Source organism: Podarcis raffonei, chromosome 14 (assembly GCF_027172205.1).
Source record: "Podarcis raffonei isolate rPodRaf1 chromosome 14, rPodRaf1.pri, whole genome shotgun sequence".
In the NCBI taxonomy this organism is placed as follows: Eukaryota; Metazoa; Chordata; class Lepidosauria; order Squamata; family Lacertidae; genus Podarcis; species Podarcis raffonei.
In genome coordinates, this window is record NC_070615.1 from 10,742,467 (window position 1) to 10,760,930 (window position 18,464).

Genomic DNA, 18,464 nt, shown 5'->3' on the forward strand with positions numbered 1-18,464 from the left:
GTAGTTTTGCAAGAGCTCTTCCAACTGAATTGCCTGCTGCATTTCTGTATTGTCTAATCACGTTTCTTAAACTGAGGGGTACTTCCTCCCTCACACCCAGGTATGTGCCAGCCTCTCCTCTACTTCCAGACTCAAGTGCAAAGGCACACAGTGGTTGCTCAGTGCAGGTCCATTCATGGGCAAGACCAGCCTGCTTGGCAGAGCACCCTAGGGGTGTAGCAGGAGCTGCCACATTACTTCAGGAAACTGGCCATTGCACAACCAAGTATGCTTTGTCAGGAGTGCAGGGCTGGCTCAAGACATTTTGGTACCTGGGGTTGCCCCCGTCCCCGCCAGGGAAGAAGGGGTGAGGGAAGATCTACATCAGGAACAAGGGAAAGAGGAAGAAAGATCAACATTGGGATCTGCTGCCCTGGTGGATCCTGCTGCCTGAGGCGGTCGCCTCATCTTGCCTCATGGATGGGCTGGCCCTACAGGAGTGGGTTTATATCCTATTACTTTTGCTGCTTTTTTTACTAGTTGAATCTATAAAAAAGTGACTGGAGGTTCCAGAAAGTAGAATACATTAGAATGGCAGAGCCTCCAATATTTCACAGAAGAAAATCAGAGCTATACGTGTGAAAGGTACATTCCTGAATCCACATCAACTCCTATACAGCATTGCATTTAGTCTTCAATAGCCCGTCATCCACTGATTTTAAAGCCAAGATGGCATTTGTTTCTTTTGGTTAAAGATACATTGGAAAATCATAATTGTTTGATAGTACACGCGGGTTGCGCTGTGGGTTAAAGCCTCAGCACCTAGGACTTGCTGATCGAAAGGTCGGCGGTTCGAATCCCCGCGGCGGGGTGCACTCCCGTTGCTCGGTCCCAGCGCCTGCCAACCTAGCAGTTTGAAAGCACCCCCGGGTGCAAGTAGATAAATAGGGACCGCTTACTAGTGGGAAGGTAAACGGCGTTCCGTGTGCTGCGCTGGCTCGCCAGATGCAGCTTGTCACGCTGGCCACGTGACCCGGAAGTGTCTGCGGACAGCGCTGGCCCCCCGGCCTATAGAGTGAGATGGGCGCACAACCCTAGAGTCTGGCAAGACTGGCCCGTACGGGCAGGGGTACCTTTACCTTTACCTTTTACACTACCACAGGTCAAAATATTTGCAGTAAGTGAAATGAAAAACTGTTCTGCTTACTGCACTGATGTCACAGCACATGGATTTGTATATGTGTGTTAACTACAAACAGTATGCTCTATCCCCACTCAGTAATGTAAGCTCTAGATTCCCTCGTGGTGATAGAGTGAGCTGATTCCTAAAGAATGGCAATTCTAGCAATTCACATTAAAACAATTTCAGGAAGGCAAAAATAGGGGCCATCATTTCTCAGAGACAGGTAACAAAAAATTGGTACTGTCCCTGGTAGACAGGGACAGATGGAGTCCAGCAGCCTTGCCACTTGAGAGTTTGTGAAATACGAGTGTTATCAAAATATCTGAATAGTCAAATTAGTCCTCTAGTCTGCCATCTATATTTTCCACAAATTTTTAAAGAAATGTTGGACTCATTCTAATGCAGTGGCAAGCTATGGTTTGCTGCTCCATGACTACTCGTATGCTTAGTCTTCCCCTCCTGCTTCACCTGCTCTCACCCCCTCCTGATTTAGTGGCACAGCTGTTTGTTACAGCCAAATCATTTAGTGCAAAGCTGAGTTTGTCTGTAACCAGGACCTCAGAGCACAGTTTGTAATGATTTTTGGTGATGTTTGAGGTTAGGAAGAGAGGGTGCAACTTTTAAATGAGTGACTTTAGTGCAACGTGTGAATTTATAACGGTTGTTTGTGTGGATGCATATGACAACAATGATGCATTTTGTGGAGGGATGGGCACAGTTTGGATTCTGATTTCAAGACCAGGATGTCTTGGACTGAATGTGTTGTGTGAGAAAAGTTATATATGTGGGCGGGGGAAATAAATCTTTAGGAGTATGTCTTCTCTTTCCACAAGGAGTTTCCAGTTAGACCACTATATCATCTTTCTTCAAAAGAAAGTGGCTATTGCACTTCTAGATTAGAATCTTCAAATAAAAAACACGATGGATGATCTTCAGTGCTTGCCTTGATGTCCTTTTGGTGGAGTCCATAGCGTCAGTACTTGGAGGCATTTTCCACCGCAGTAAAACCTAGGAGTCATTGGAGTGAAATTATAACAAAAATTCCCAAGCACTTTTTAATTTCCTAACAATCTGTATAGGCTACATCTGTTAATAAAGTTAAGTCAGTGCATGGAAGTAGTAGTTATTAAGTTAGCATTAATAAACAATTTCATAAATTCTTCTCAAGTGGTGATGGTAATAATTCCTGTCTTTGCCTTGAAGCGTTCAATACATACCTGTAGGCATTGTATAATTTCCCTTGAGTTTGATGAGACACTTCCTAGATCCCATGTTTAGGATTGCATCCCTGATTTCAAATAAGTCCATAGGATTAACTGGGGATAAAAATTCAATTCATTGGATTATTACAATACAGTTTTCTCATTGAATTCAGCTGAAGACAATCATGTTTGCTGTAAATATTTCCCCCCATAACATGGCTGATAATTTTTAAAAGGTAATGTGTGTGATTATTGTTATAATTTCAATACAAATTGCTGAGAAAATACAGCTGATCCTTTCTTAATTTTGTTTTGCAGTATGCAAGGATTTGGATACCTGATCCAGAAGTAGTCTGGAAATCAGCAGAACTTGTAAAAGATTATAAATCAGGAGACAAAGTCCTTCATCTTCGTGTTGAGGATGGCAAGGTAATGTTAACTCTTTTCATGTTTTTTTAAAATAAATTTGCTATCATTTGCTGCAAAAGGTTACATGTTCATGGTCTTGTTTATTTGTAGTACAGGTGGCAACCATTTTGCACGGGGGTTCCATTCCTGGCCCCCGTGTACGTCGGCAGAGTGTGCTGCCCCGTAAGCTCTGCCCCATCCCCATTCTTCCTCTGCTCTGCCCTCTTCTGGATTCAAAAGGACCTGCATGGCAGTGATTGCATGTCAATTAGACATGCCTGAAATTGTTGCCGCCTGTATTTATATTTTGCCTATTAACCCAAGTGCTCAAGGTGGCTTACAGTGTATTGTAAATAAAATTGGCAGTTATGTATGTATACTCAACTATATCCATATATGTTTCTTCTAAAAAAATGTATAGTGATGTGTTTGATTATTTTGGATGCATGTAATATATGCTCTTAAGGGACGCGGGTGGCGCTGTGGGTTAAACCACAGAGCCTAGGACTTGCCGATCAGAAGGTCGGCGGTTCGAATTCCCACAACGGGGTGAGCTCCCATTGCTCAGTCCCTGCTCCTGCCAACCTAGCAGTTCGAAAGCACGTCAAAGTGCAAGTAGATAAATAGGTACCACTCCAGCGGGAAGGTAAATGGCATTTCCGTGCGCTGCTCTGGTTCGGCAGAAGTGGCTTAGTCATGCTGGCCACATGACCCGGAAGCTGTACGCCGGCTCCCTCTGCCAATAAAGCGAGATGAGCGCCGCAACCCCAGAGTCGGTCACGACTGGAACCTAATGGTCAGGGGTCCCTTTAGCTTTACTAATATATGCTCTTATTTAATTTCCAGGAACTTCAATATAGCCTTGATGCTAAGTCCAAGGAGCTACCACCCCTGCGAAACCCTGACATACTTGTGGGTGAAAATGATCTGACAGCCCTCAGCTATCTCCATGAACCTGCTGTTCTTCATAACCTGAAAGTTCGGTTTATAGATTCCAAGCTCATATATACATATTGTGGTAAGCACAAAACCAGACTTTCTTATGTGGCTGGGCACATCAGATAGCTGTGGGTATATTAAGTTATATGTTGCATTTAGGGCCTGTTGGTTTGTTTTTGATTTCTTTTTCAGAAATTTGTATAAACCCTTTCTATTTATAAATAAAATCCTATGTAATAAAATTAAACCATGACATCCTGAAACTCATAAAATAGTAGAATACTATAACAGTACAAGACTAAAACAGCAGCACAAAGTAAAAACAAGCAGAACACTTTAAAAACAGATATAGAATAAATAATAAGTGAAACTTCAGAATCCTGTGTAATAAAATTAAACCATAACATCCTGAAACTCATAAAATAGTAGAATACTGTAACAGTACAAGACTAAAACAGCAGCACAAAGTAAAAACAAGCAGAACAGTTTAAAAACAGATATAGAATAAATAATAAGTCAAACTTCAGAATCCTGTGTAATAAAATTAAACCATAACATCCTGAAACTCATAAAATAGTAGAATACTGTAACAGTACAAGACTAAAACAGCAGCACAAAGTAAAAACAAGCAGAACAGTTTAAAAACAGATATAGAATAAATAATAAGTCAAACTTCAGAATCCTGTGTAATAAAATTAAACCATAACATCCTGAAACTCATAAAATAGTAGAATACTGTAACAGTACAAGACTAAAACAGCAGCACAAAGTAAAAACAAGCAGAACAGTTTAAAAACAGATATAGAATAAATAATAAGTCAAACTTCAGAAATTATTACCGATTTGTCACTGAAAATGTTAATCATATATGCAGTAATCCTGGTATGGGTTCCTTAACTGGAAACTGCCTTTATGAAATATAGGCTAAAAAACCTTAACAAATGTTTATTTTCATTGGCTATAGGTAACAATTCCTTTTTTTGCAGAAGAGACTCTGCTATTTAGATGTACCGTATTTTTCCCTCTATTACACGCAGATTTTTTCTCCTAAAAAGTAAGGGGAAATGTCTGTGCGTGTTATTGAGCGAATGTGTGGTCCCTGGAGCTGACAAGCGCGAGTGAAGGCAAAAATCAGGCAAATATCAAATCGTCCGGAGAAGGGAAGCCTTGAAAGGAGGAAGCTCTGCCTCAGGGTCTTACTGCCCACCTGCTTCTGTTTCCTTACTGTGTTTGCTCAAACGGAACAAAGAGCAGAGAAAACCCCTCCCCTCCAGGCAAGCAGAGTGGAAAGCAGAGCGTCTCTCCGTGCGTCTGGGACTCGCAGGCAACGTGCAGGTTGGGGAGAGAGAGAGAGAGCTGGCTGGCTTGTGGGGGGGGGGGGATTTTGCCTTCCTTTCCTCCCTCCGGTAAAACCCCTCTCCTGCATTCTTAGCCAGCTGCCTCTCTGCACACCCCTTTCGGCGCTCCTTATCCTTTCTATGTTTTTCCTTCCCTCCCTACTTAAAACGTGGTTCCAATCACGGATCCACATGGATCCTCAGGATCTTTGCATTGGGTCACCCCAAATTCACCATCAAATCACATAGCAATGATCTGATGCAAAAACAGGGCTGCAATGGTGCAAAAACGTGGTTACAAAGCATGGATCCACATGGATCCTCAGGATCTTTGCATTGGGTCACCCCAAATTCACCATCAGATCACATAGCATGTCCATGGCTACAGCCTGCACCAAAAAAATCACGCACCCACTGTTGCCTGGGGCTGCAATGGTACAAAAACGTGGTTACAAAGCATGGATCCACATGGATCCTCAGGATCTTTGCATTGGGTCACCCCAAATTCACCATCAGATCACAAAGCAATGATCTGATGCAAAAACAGGGCTGCAATGGTGCAAAAACGTGGTTACAAAGCATGGATCCACATGGATCCTCAGGATCTTTGCATTGGGTCACCCCAAATTCACCATCAGATCACATAGCATGTCCATGGCTACAGCCTGCACCAAAAAAATCACGCACCCACTGTTGCCTGGGGCTGCAATGGTACAAAAACGTGGTTACAAAGCATGGATCCACATGGATCCTCAGGATCTTTGCATTGGGCTACCCCAAACTCACCGTCAAATCACATGTCTGTGGCCGCAGCATGAAGCACAAAAATGATACATCCACTGTTTCATTCAGAATTTTTTTTTCTTGTTTTCCTCCTCTAAAAACTATGTGCGTGTTATGGTCAGGTGCGTGTTATCGAGCGAAAAATACGGTAAACATGTAGAATCAGATTATATGTCAACTGCAAAATGACAAAAATAAGGTGTTTTGGAATCCCATAGAAGATTCTGTTTTTTAAAAAGTAATGTATTTAATTTTGAAAACCACTGTGGTATGTAAGCTTAGGGGATGCTTCCAATGTTGGCAGAACATGGTAATGGGAAAACATCATCTCTGCATGCTCAGGATTTAATGTGGCTGTACAAATGTTTGGCTGCACAGCAGCTTACAAAGCTGTGACACTGATGCAGATTCTTAGTACAGTCTAGCCAATTTACATGGGAAACAAATTACACCACAACCATGTGGATTTTGAGCAGCAGTCAAGCTGTGTGAATAATGTTTGAAGTGGCCATACTTGGAACTAAATTCTCTTGAAATCTATTTTATTTGCATTCTATAAGTGTAGGATGCAATTCTTCCTTGGTGATGATTAGCACATAGTTGTGTTAGTTTTGCTCCATATAGCCTGACTTTCCTATGTTCTGCCTTTGACTGTAGTAGCACCTGTAAATCAATATAGCAAGTGATATATCTTGGCTAGAAGCCCCTCCATAAAGCCAAATGTAGCAGGGGCTGTTGCATTAAAATACTTAATTTAAACAAAAATTATTCTATCACCCTTTGGCATTTACTTTTATAATACAATCGTATTTTTGTTTTGATTTTGTTTGAAATCTCTTTCATGTTGTTCTGTAAAAACTGTCACAAGTGACACACTCCGAATTACAAAAATATATTTTTGGCATCAGTTTTTTAAAATGCTTGGAGTATTTCTTTTGCAATCAGTAGAATTTGAATGTTTTTAAACTACTGAAAGCTCTCATTTTTGGAATTCACATGCATATCCTAGTTGGTCATATAAAACTGCAGTGACCAGTTGGTTTTTAATACTGGTAGAGAAGACATGATCTTATCTATGTTGACACAGCACTGAGCATATCTTGACTAGCAGGGCGAAATGTTAAACTCCTGATCTGCCATAGTAGAACAAAATAAACATAGACTTTTATGTGTTCTTAGGGATTTTATTCCAGATATATTTCATTAGGCAAAAATATTAAAGTTACATGTGTGCATACTGGGAAGTTAGTCCCATTGAGTTGAATGTGGCTTACTACCAAGTAATAGAGCAATCCGCAATATCAGCATGTCACACTCTGAAGGGGTAATCCAAAAGAATGGGAACCTTTGGTTCCTCATATGTTGTTGGACTATAGCTCTACTCAACCTTGATGGGATTGCGCATGCTGGTTGGGGCTGATGCGGATTGGAGTACAACATCTGTGGGCCACAGACTCCCCATCCCTGGGGATTATTGGAAAAACCAAGAGTTTATTAAAACAGTTCATTTTTCTTCAAGGCCTGAAATACATTTACACTTCTATTCTTTAAGCTATCCTTTGCAGGGAGAATGTTTTAGCTCTCTATCTTCTGAAATTAAAAAGTGAAAGTTTTTTAAATGGGTTTTCAGTTTTAAGTGAATCTAGCCCATTATATTTATAATTAGTTAGCAAGAACATTCTAACAACTGATAGAATTGAAAACTGTTTATTGAGTTGTACATAAAGCTACTTCGGTATATGTGTTCATTTTCACTAGAGCATTTCTAGAGGCCCTGGAGATACTTATTCCCTCTAACCTTTTGCATCTCTGCCTCAGAGCTGCAATCCTAATGATGTTGTTTTTTGAGAAAGGTGGAAGGCACCTGTTCACTGGGGATGCTTCACATGGAGCGGAAAAACAAACACTATTTTCTTCCCAGGTGAACTGTGCCTACTTGCATGTTAGCACACCTGAATTGGCTCCTGGCATTCTCCTTTCAAATCAAACATTTATTTATAGATGATTGCATACCCTCCAACATTCCTGGGGGGGAAGAAATCAGGATGGTACTGCGTTGCTACATGAGTCAGGTGGCTTGAGTGGGAGCCACTGCCTACCAAGGCTGGAGAAAGACGTTGGAAAGAGGGAGCACATTAAACATATTTTGGGGCACAGAGATGTGTCCACTCCTTCCTCTCCAGTCCTTCAATTTACCCCAGTATTGCAAGGGGTAAAGGTAAAGGGACCCCTCATCATTAGGTCCAGTCGTGACCTACTCTGGGGTTGCGGCGCTCATCTTGCTTTACTGGCTGAGGGAGCTGGCGTACAGCTTCCAGGTCATGTGGCCAGCATGACTAAGCCGCTTTTGGCGAACCAGAGCAGCGCACGGAAACGCCATTTACCGTACCACCGGAGCGGTACCTATTTATCTACTTGCACTTTGACATGCTTTCAAACTGCTAGGTTGGCAGGAGTTGGGACCGAGCAACAGGAGCTCACCCCATCATGGGGATTTGAACCGCCGACCTTCTGATCGGCATGTCCTAGGCTCTGTGGTTTAACCCACAGCGCCACCCGCGTCCCTATTGTAAGGGGAGCCTATCTCAAATCCCTTCCCAGCACCTGGATGAGTCAGAGCTCTAAGTCCCTCTTACAATGCCTGGGCTGTTCATTCCAAGTGCGGATTCCTCATGAGACTGTTCCCCCCACCATAACCCCCTGAGGTGGGAATTCCTTCAGAAGCACTGTTGGTTGTTTAGTCGTGTCCGACTCTTCGTGACCCCATGGACCAGAGCACGCCAGGCACTCCTGTCTTCCACTGCCTCCCACAGCTTGGTCAAACTCCTGTTCGTAGCTTCAAGAACACTGTCCAACCATCTCGTCCTCTGTCGTCCCCTTCTCCTTGTGCCCTCCATCTTTCCCAACATCAGGTTCTTTTCCAGGGAATCTTCTCTTCTCATGAGGTGGCCAGAGTATTGGAGCCTCAGCTTCAGGATCTGACCTTCCAGTGAGCACTCAGGGCTGATTTCCTTAAGAATGGATAGGTTTGATCTTCTTGTAGTCCGTGGGACTCTCAAGAGTCTCCTCCAACACCATAATTCAAAAGCATCAATTCTTTGGCGATCAGCCTTTATGGTCCAGCTCTCGCTTCCATACATCACTACTGGGAAAACCATAGCTTTCACTATGCGGACCTTTGTCAGCAAGGTGATGTCTCTGCTTTTTAAGATGCTTTCTAGGTTTGTCATTGCTTTTCTCCCAAGAAGCAGGCGTCTTTTAATTTCATGACTGCTGTCACCATCTGCAGTGATCAGGGAGCCCAAGAAAGTAAAATCTCTCACTGCATTTCTTCTCCTTCTATTTGCCAGGAGGCGATGGGACCAGTGGCCGTGATCTTAGTTTTTTTGATGTTGAGCTTCAAACCATATTTTGCACTCTCCTCTTTCACCCTCATTAAAAGGTTCTTTAATTCCTCCTCACTTTCTGCCATCAAGGTTGTGTCATCTGCATATCTGGGGTTGTTGATATTTCTTCTGGCAATCTTAATTCCGGTTTGCGATTCATTCAGCCCAGCCTTTCGCACGATGAATTCTGCATATAAGTTAAATAAACAGGGAGACAATATACAGCCTTGTCGTACTCCTTTCCCAATTTTGAACCAATCAGTTGTTCCATATCCAGTTCTAACTGTTTTTATTTTGTGTTTCCCCAGAGTGGCTGGGGAAACCCAGCCAGATGGGCGGGGTATAAATAATAACATTATTATGATTGATTATTATTCTGTGGCTGTTCTGGCAGAATCAGGACTGTTGAACGGTATGTAATTGCAGTCTATAACAAGGAGGCGTATCCTGTGAAACTCTGCAAAGCTCCACAGATGCATGGCACAGAGCATTTGTTACTTTAGAAGCTAATATGACTGACTGTCATTAAACACTAAATTTTATTATATATTACCGTATTTTTCGCCCTATAGAACGCACTTCCCCCCCTCCAAAAATGAAGGGGAAATGTGTGTGCGTCCTATGGGGCGAATGCAGGCTTTCGCTGAAGCTTGGAGAGCGAGAGGGGTCGGTGCACTCTCCAGGCTTCAGGAAGCTATCCCCCCAGCTCGGCAAGCTTCGCTCTGGGGGCTGAGCTCGGGCTTCCCCAGCCCCGCGCCTGGGGGAAAAAAAATAATTCCCCCCTTTATTCCCCCCCCCAAATCTAGGTGCGTCCTATGTGCTGGTGTGTCCTATAGGGCAAAAAATACGGTATTTAGCATTATATATAATTGATTATAATTTAGCCTTTAATGGCATGTAAGTGGCATATAAGTATATATAAAAATTTGCTTGTACCCACTGCACTGTTTCCCTGCAGATGCAATGATGAACAAATGGCAGGCCTCACAAGCCTGGAAGGACAATATGTCTTGAAATGCTCATCTAGATATGGTGTGAGCGTAATGGCAGGGAACCAATTATCTGTAGGTGGTGTTCATAGTTACTCCTGTAGAAAATAATGCCAAAATAAATTTGCCAATTTTCTTGGTAATAACTGCATACAATGAGTTTCCAACTATGGGTGACTTTAAGTCGCATCTGCAAAGTGGGGTATGGGGCTGGTTATAGGGAAGAGCCTTAGTTGGTCTCTCTACTAACTATCTGCTGTTGGAAAGCTTCTCCCCACACCTAATTTTGGTGGCTGAAAGGGTACAATAGATCCACCTCATTCTCAAGTTGTTCCTTGGACCACCTGAAAGATCATGTGGAGGCAGCTATTTGAAGAAACAATGTAGGAAGAAAGAAAACAGCGGAAAGGTTATAAGGCATTGCAGTCAGTTAAGTGAATAAGCAGCATTTGAAAAAGGTAGCTGGATCTCTAAAGCAGAGCAGGGGTCAGCAAACCTTTTCAGCAGGGAGCCGGTCCACTGTCCCTAAGACCTTGTGGGGGGCCAGACTATATTTTGAAAAAAATAATGAATGAATTCCTATGCCCCACAAATAACCCAGAGATGCAGTTTAAATAAAAGGGCACATTCTACTAATGTAAAAACACGCTGATTTCCGGACTGTTTGTGGGCCGGATTTAGAAGGCAATTGGGCCGGATCTGGCCCCCGGGCCTTAGTTTGTCTACCCATAGCTTAGAGCCTGTGGTTTGCTACACTCATTACATTTAGTCACATGTAGCCAAACTCTGGCTGGTGAGAGTTTTGAAGGGAGGCAGACAGAGAAAGTTAATGGGGATTGTAAGCCTAGGGGGAAGCAGGCGTCACCCGCCACTTATCTCCCTCTTTGTTTCTGTCTCTGTATCTCTCTGCGTAGCCTTCCAACTCCCAGGGGAAATTAGCTGGTAAGTGGAGAGAAAAACAGCTGCGGAAGCAAGGTGGTCTGCTGCCTTGTGTGCCTGTCTGTAGAAGAGTTCTTAGAATCAGGCAGGCAGAGCATGGCTAAACACGGCTACTTTTGACCTATGAGTGTAGAATGCGCCTAGGGCTCTTGGAAAGGCTGCCTGCATATAGTTCCGATAGCCCCTTTGAAGGCTGACAAACAGGTTGGTTATCTAATAATAATCTATCTGAGATAAACACTCTGATGTCCAAAATGTCTTACAGCACCTCTTGCACAGATCGTGGTATATCTCCGTCATTTGGACTATACAGTGGTACCTCGGGTTACATACTCTTCAGGTTACATACGCTTCAGGTTACAGACTCCGCTAACCCAGAAATAGTGCTTCAGGTTAAGAACTTTGCTTCAGGATGAGAACAGAAATCGTACTACAGCGGCGTGGCAGCAGCAGGAGGCCCCATTAGCTAAAGTGGTGCTTCAGGTTAAGAACAGTTTCAGGTTAAGTACAGACCTCCAGAACGAATTAAGTACTTAACCCGAGGTACCAGTGTAATTACATGAGCCTGTCTTACCCTGTGCCATACTGTTGGCCCCTCTAGTCCACTATTGCCTACTGTAGCGATTGGCCCTGGCTTGCCAAGGTCTCAGGCAAACGTCTTTCCCAGCCCTGCTGCTTGAGATACTGTTGAACTGGAAATCAGATTCCCTTCCTGCTGAGAATCTTCATCTCTCCCAGTCTGTGGATAAGTCAAAGGTGCTGGAGTAGGCAGGAAACAGAAGGAGGTAATACAGCTCTTTCCCTGCCAATCACCTACTTGAAATCTTTTTAAACTGGGCTGTGACCTACAGTAAGTCATGAAGACTCAGAAGCCAGGAAAATGCTTTCAGCTGACACTCTGCATGGAAATTAGTCACCCTTTATATGGTTTTCAGAGTGATAAATGGTCACCTATATACCTGTTTAGCTTTATATTCCTCATGACATCTGTTTTCATGAAACAAATACAAAAGGGGGAAAAACAAGTTTTGGACAATTTCATGCAGAACAACTCTTTCTCTAAAATAGAAACCCCCCCCACACACTTTCTTTTCTATTTAATATTTGCCAACATATCTCATAATTTCCCCCCCAATTTTATTTTGCAGGTATAGTTTTAGTAGCCATAAATCCTTATGAACAACTGCCTATCTATGGCGAAGATATCATCAATGCGTACAGTGGCCAGAACATGGGGGATATGGATCCCCACATCTTTGCTGTGGCTGAGGAAGCATATAAACAAATGGCCAGGTTTGTATGAAAGAGGCTTTATTTGTTCCTGTCACAATAGCATAATGTTCTCCATCTGTGATATGTGTTTTTTGTGTGGAAAGGTTCTGAAAGGATTTTCCTTACCTGTATGTTGTAATAAATATCACAGGTTAACTCTGTTAATAGTTCCACTTGAAATGTCTGACAGGTTGCCCAAAATTTGGTTAGATACCTTAATAAATGTATAGCAAATAAACAACTTTCAAAAATATGCAGTAGTTGAATAGTGTACAGAGAATTAACAGAGTAACTCATTTACTCTTGAAGCACTAGAACTTCAAGAGTAACTCATTTACTCTTGAAGCACTAGAACTTTGGATCATTTAATGTTACTCATTTACTCTTGAAGCACTAGAACTTTGGATCATTTAATGTTATTGATGGGCTTGGGACTAACAAAAGCAATTGCTGCTTCACATAATGTATATTTAAATTTTAGGTAGATCACCAGGGTCATAATAAAAATGTAGGGCTGACTAGATATCAGCCATGGGAGTTGAGTAGAAACTACAGAGTATCTTGATCATTAGATGAGCAGGACATCAGAGGAAGGTCATTTCTATGTGCTTTACAGGACACCTGGCATGCTGCTATTGCAGACAATGTCAAGAATCAGAGGTCCAGATCTCACACAACACTCTGCCAAACCATGGCTAAGCATGAGCGTGAAACCATGCAGGTTCTCTGAGGAAAAATCATGGCTGCTTTGCTCCTCCCCTGACCCTGCTATTCAAAGCGAAACCATAATTTGGCTTAGTGTTATATCCAAACTGAGGCTCATGGCTTGTCTCACTCCAGACAAACCATAAATTATAGCCAAGGCTTGTTCTTGACTTACTGCTCATCGTTTGTCTGGAGGAGACAAACCATAACCATGGGTTTGAATGTATTGTTGAGCCATACCATGGTTCAGCCTTGGGGAGTGCAGCCAGGACCAGGGGAGAAGTCAAGATTTTTCCTTTGAGTATCTTTACATTCACCTGTTCATGCTTAGTCATGGTTTGACTTGCGGAAGGGTAGGAAACCACACGGAGAAGTAGGACTAATCTGAAAAGTTATCTTACAGGCACTGTCCAGGGGTCCAGAGCCAGTGTGGTGCAGTGGTTAAGAGCGGTAGACTCGTAATCTGGTGAACTGGGTTCGCGTCCCTGCTCCTCCACATGCATCTGCTGGGTGACCTTGGGCTAGTCACACTTCTCTGAAGTCTCTCAGCCTCACTCACCTCACAGAGTGTTTGTTGTGGGGGAGGAAGGGAAAGGAGAATGTTAGCCGCTTTGAGACTCCTTTGGGTAGTGATAAAGCGGGATATCAAATCGAAACTCTTCTTCTTCTTCTTTACCTTTATCTTTGACCTTTTTATGGTGCAACACCAGGAGCCAGCATGGCTGAGTGTTGGAGTAGGAGCAGGGAGGCTTAGGTTTGAATAGCTATTCTGCCATTAGGAAGGAAAATATGAAATAGGGTTTTTCTTGAATTAATCCGTGTTGGAGCAGCAATTAACCCTGCCATATCAAAGGCCTATCCTGTAATGTGCAATCTTTGTCATCTATTATTTTTCAGTCGATATCCTAGAATTTGATAACTATTGTTGAATTTGACAATTTTCACACATTCCTTCTACTGAGGGCAAATAGTTATAGCAGCTGGACATGGAAAGCCACTTTTAGCTGGGAATTGTGCCTAAGCTTCAGAATAAAGAGAAAATTAAATGAATTCACAACCATCTATACAATTTGCACTGGGCTAGGACTTCCGAGTTTGCTTTCTGTCTGATTTTGTAGCAGAGACGCTATGCAGACCCCTCATAGTGAGTTGCTTTCCACACAGACTGGGGTCAAATGTGGTTAGCATTGGAGCCTGAAGTTCATATGAGGTGCCCCCGCTGGAAGCTGTTCACTGAGAATTAGCAGACTGTTGCAACAGTGACCTCAACAAAATAATCCTCAGGGAGTAACTTTCATCTTGCTGGCTCATTTTTTTTTGTCCGGAATGCAATCTGTCATGATTTTGCAGATACTGATTATTTCCATTTGCATGTGTGCTTAGCTTTGTAGAAAGTGTTTGTACATTATCGGTTGTTCATTCTGCACCTTTCAGCTGTGTCTGTGAGTAGAATGTGGGAGAGGGAGAAATGATACACTGCCAAATGAAAATGCATACGGTTCCATAAAATCTCTCTTAGCACAGCCTTTCCCCAGTGTGGCACTGTCCAGTGTACTACAGCAACGCTCATCATCTCTGACCATTGTCCATGCTTGCTGGGGCTGAAGTCAGTTGCAGTCCGCAACATGTGGAGGGCACCAGGCTGTGGGAGGCTGGCTTAGAGCTTTTATCAAGCATCTGGTGCATTTAAGCCATGATTGATTAATAGCCCTAAGGAGCTTCAGTCCTTCGTGTTGGAAGGGGCGCCACTAAATCCTTGACAGGTTTGATTCAGAAGCAGCTCTGGCTCGTTGCTCCAGATGTTATCGGTCTTTGCGGTCAGCAGTTTTTCCGGAGGAGTGGGCTTAAAATTAGGACATGTTTTTATAAACCCGTTACTAATGAAGTAAACCCCACTTGGGCTAAGTAGCATGTGCTGTGTTTAGGGTTAGTGGTCCAAGTTTGATGCACCCTTAAATTATTCTAAAGCCCCAATCCAGTGGGAATTTCTCCTGTGCAGTCTCCATTGAAACGCTGGGGACAAATGTGGTCTTGCATGGCTCCCCCTTCATTTCAGTGGGTTGTGTAAGAGAACTGCTTTCTAAATTGTTGCATCTTGAAGAAAAAAAATCACCCGGGGAAATGTTGAGTGGATGAAGCTGGGTGTGTCAGATGGGTGAACTACCCCTTTTGGATGAGGGGTGCTAGCTGCTGCTGGGTGTTTTGTTTTTTTGGAGCGGGACGGGTTCAGAATTTTTTTGTCCTTTAAAACATCATTCATTCTTTAAATGGAAATGTCACCAAAGGAAAGGCTTTTAAAAAAAACTTAGACTGGGTGAATAAGTTCTCTAATTGAGGCCATATATCACCAGCACCAGCCCAGCTACAATATTTTTTGCATTCTCCACTATAAAGTATTGCACAGTTGTGCAGTTGTGCAGAAGATAAGATTAAGGGCAGGCATGATCGTTGACTCTATCTGAACAGTGGTCACACAGAAGATGGAGCAGACTTTAAGGGAAGCAGATTTTGGATAAATGCTAGGAGAAATTTCCTAATGGTATTGACAGGGGAAGAGACTAGATATCTTCAAATTCTGTGATTAAAACCACACTGAAACAAGGCACTCTGATCAGCCTCATCAGAGTCAGCTTTTTTCTGGTTCCCACTAGGTAATGTTAAAATACGCAGAGGAAAGTTAGTCCCAAGTTTGTAGAGTTCCATGCTTTCTATACGGTGAGTTGTGTGAGCTGTCGTGTCTTAATCAGTGGTGTTTAACTGTGAGCTTTATTATCTTTTTAGCTTATTATTACAAAATAAATATCAATGGCTTTTACAAAAACTGCACAGAAAATTCTTTTAAAATTCTTTTATATACACCATCCAATAGATAAAAAGGAAAAAATACATGCAAGTACCAGATTGTACCTTAGTTAGGGCATTCGTTTTTATACATCACTTCTACATTGGAGGTGCTTTAAATTTATTTTTTTGTTAATACTATTAAGCACTTTCTAAAAAGATTAACCAAATTACTTTTTGTGCTATTACAGTGGTACCTTTGGTTACGTACTTAATTCGTTCCGGAGGTCCATTCTTAACCTGAAACTGTTCTTAACCTGAAGCACCACTGTAGCTAATGGGGCCTCCCGCTGCTGCAGTGCCGCCGCTGTGCGATTTCTGTTCTCATCCTGAAGCAAAGTTCTTATCCCGAGGTACTATTTCTGGGTTAGCAGAGTCTGTAACCTGAAGCGTCTGTAACCCGAGGTACCACTGTATCACAATTCTTTAGGTTATTTAAAATACAGTATGACTTGTGGTGCAAGCCTGTCATTCATACTACTTCTGGCCATTAAAAACAATAATATCACATTATACCAAATGCATGGAAATTCAGAAACTTATTCATAGCTGCTTCTAGGAGTTCTACTATGGACATACTTAATTCAAGCTCATGTATAATACCATTATACATAATACCATTAGCGTAAGATCCTACAAAATACTTTCTTTATTGCTACCAATGATGTGGAGCATAGGTGACATACATAATTCATTGTTCTGTAGAGAAATCAATTTTGCATCTCCTTTCCTAGACAAGCTGTACATGGCAGTTTTGTGTAAGTGAACTTTATTGGTGGTGTGTGTTCTAGGAAACTGCTGATCAGCTCTGGCCAGTTTGCCTTGCAAATACTTTTTGAATTAATTGAAATGGTGGTTGTAACCTTTAAAACACAACATTAATATTAATATTTAAAAGAGGATTAGACAAATTCATTGAAGACATGTCTATCAGTGGTTCCTAGCCGTGATGGCAACGCTCTGCCTCCATGTTAGAAGCAGTAATAACCCAATATCTCAAAATTAACCTGGCTAATCATAATGCTTACTGAGTGCTTTTGCATCTATCAATCTTATGACACCTGATAGCTAATGCATCCTCCCCACATCTCTGAAAGGAAGAGTACAACTTAATTATCCTATTTGGACCACAATTTATTGCACAGGCCAGTGCAAAAGGCAAAGCTTTCTTCTTGCTGTATAACGATGTGCAAAGATGTGGCTTAGGAACAATTAAGGATCTTAATGGTCAATTTTATGAAGAAGGTAATTGACAAGATCCCAAAAGTACTTTATAAGAATTATGTTCTAGAGGCAGTAGACTGGAAGACAAAGCAAGATAATAAATTGCAAGTTCAGACTTTTTTTGTTTGCAGAATGTTCATTAAAAACACCAGAAGAAAAGCAAGATGACAGGAGTGGAATGATAAGTGCAAATAACAGATTAGAAAATAGTACATCCTGTCTTCCTTCAAGATAGTAGGCATATAATTTGCTTGTTCATTACATTTTTTAACCCACTTCTTTCCAAGGAGCTAAAAATGAAGACACGCTTAAACTCTCCCCTGTTTCATTCTTGCGGTAACTTTCTGAGGTAGCTTAGGCTAAGAGATGGTGACTGGCCCAAGGGTCATCATAGTTAAACAAAGCATAAACTATGGAACTCGATCCCACAGGAGACAGTGATGCCCACCAACAAGGCAGTGATGACCTCCTCCTCCATATTATTATTATTGTTGTTGCTGTTGCTGTTATTATTATTATTATTATATTGCAGTTTATTACCTGCCTTTCACCCTAAGGTCCCAGGGTGTGCTACAGATTAATATTAATATTTAAAAGAGGATTAGACAATTCATGGAGGATAAGGCTATCAATAGGGATGCGGGTGGCGCTGTGGGTTAAACCACAGAGCCTAGGACTTGCCGATCAGAAGGTCGCCGGTTCAAATCCCCGTGACGGGGTGAGCTCCCGTTGCTTGGTCTTCCTCCTGCCAACCTAGCAGTTCGAAAGCACGTCAAAGTGCAAGTAGATAAATAGATACCGCTCCAGCGGGAAGGTAAACGGCATTTCCGTGCGCTGCTCTGGTTCGTCAGAAGCGGCTTAGTCATGCTGGCCACATGACCCGGAAGCTGTACGCCGGCTCCCTCAGCCAGTAAAGCGAGATGAGCGCCGCAACCCCAGAGTTGGCCACGACTGGACCTAATGGTCAGGGGTCCCTTTACCTTTAAGGCTATCAATGGGTCCTAGTGGGTCCTAGGCGTGCTTATGCTCTGCCTCCATGGTCAAAGGCAGTAATGCTTTTGAATTAGTTGCTGGAAATGGCAAACGGGGGTAGCACTCTTTTTCTTGAGCCCACTGTGAGAACAGGAAGCTGAACTAGGTGGGCCATTGGTGTGATCCAGTAGGCTCTCCTGAGCTTTGTAATTGAGTGGAGATTTGAACCTAGGTGTCCCTGAGCCTAGTCTGACACTATCACCATTGCACCACACTAGGGTTTCACACTCAGGCACTGACCAGCC

General features: G+C 42.5%; 1 protein-coding gene across 3 annotated transcripts in view; it reads left to right on the forward strand.

Moving 5' to 3' along the window:
- Nucleotides 1-18,464, forward strand: part of MYO5A (myosin VA) — a 121,297-nt gene that overhangs the window by 25,786 nt on the left and 77,047 nt on the right. For all 3 annotated transcript variants that reach the window (XM_053365977.1, XM_053365975.1, XM_053365978.1), the window contains exons 2-4: nucleotides 2,683-2,793; nucleotides 3,619-3,790; nucleotides 12,294-12,438. In XM_053365977.1, coding sequence (XP_053221952.1) covers nucleotides 2,683-2,793; nucleotides 3,619-3,790; nucleotides 12,294-12,438 — 428 coding nt within the window. The remainder of the gene's footprint in view (nucleotides 1-2,682; nucleotides 2,794-3,618; nucleotides 3,791-12,293; nucleotides 12,439-18,464) is intronic.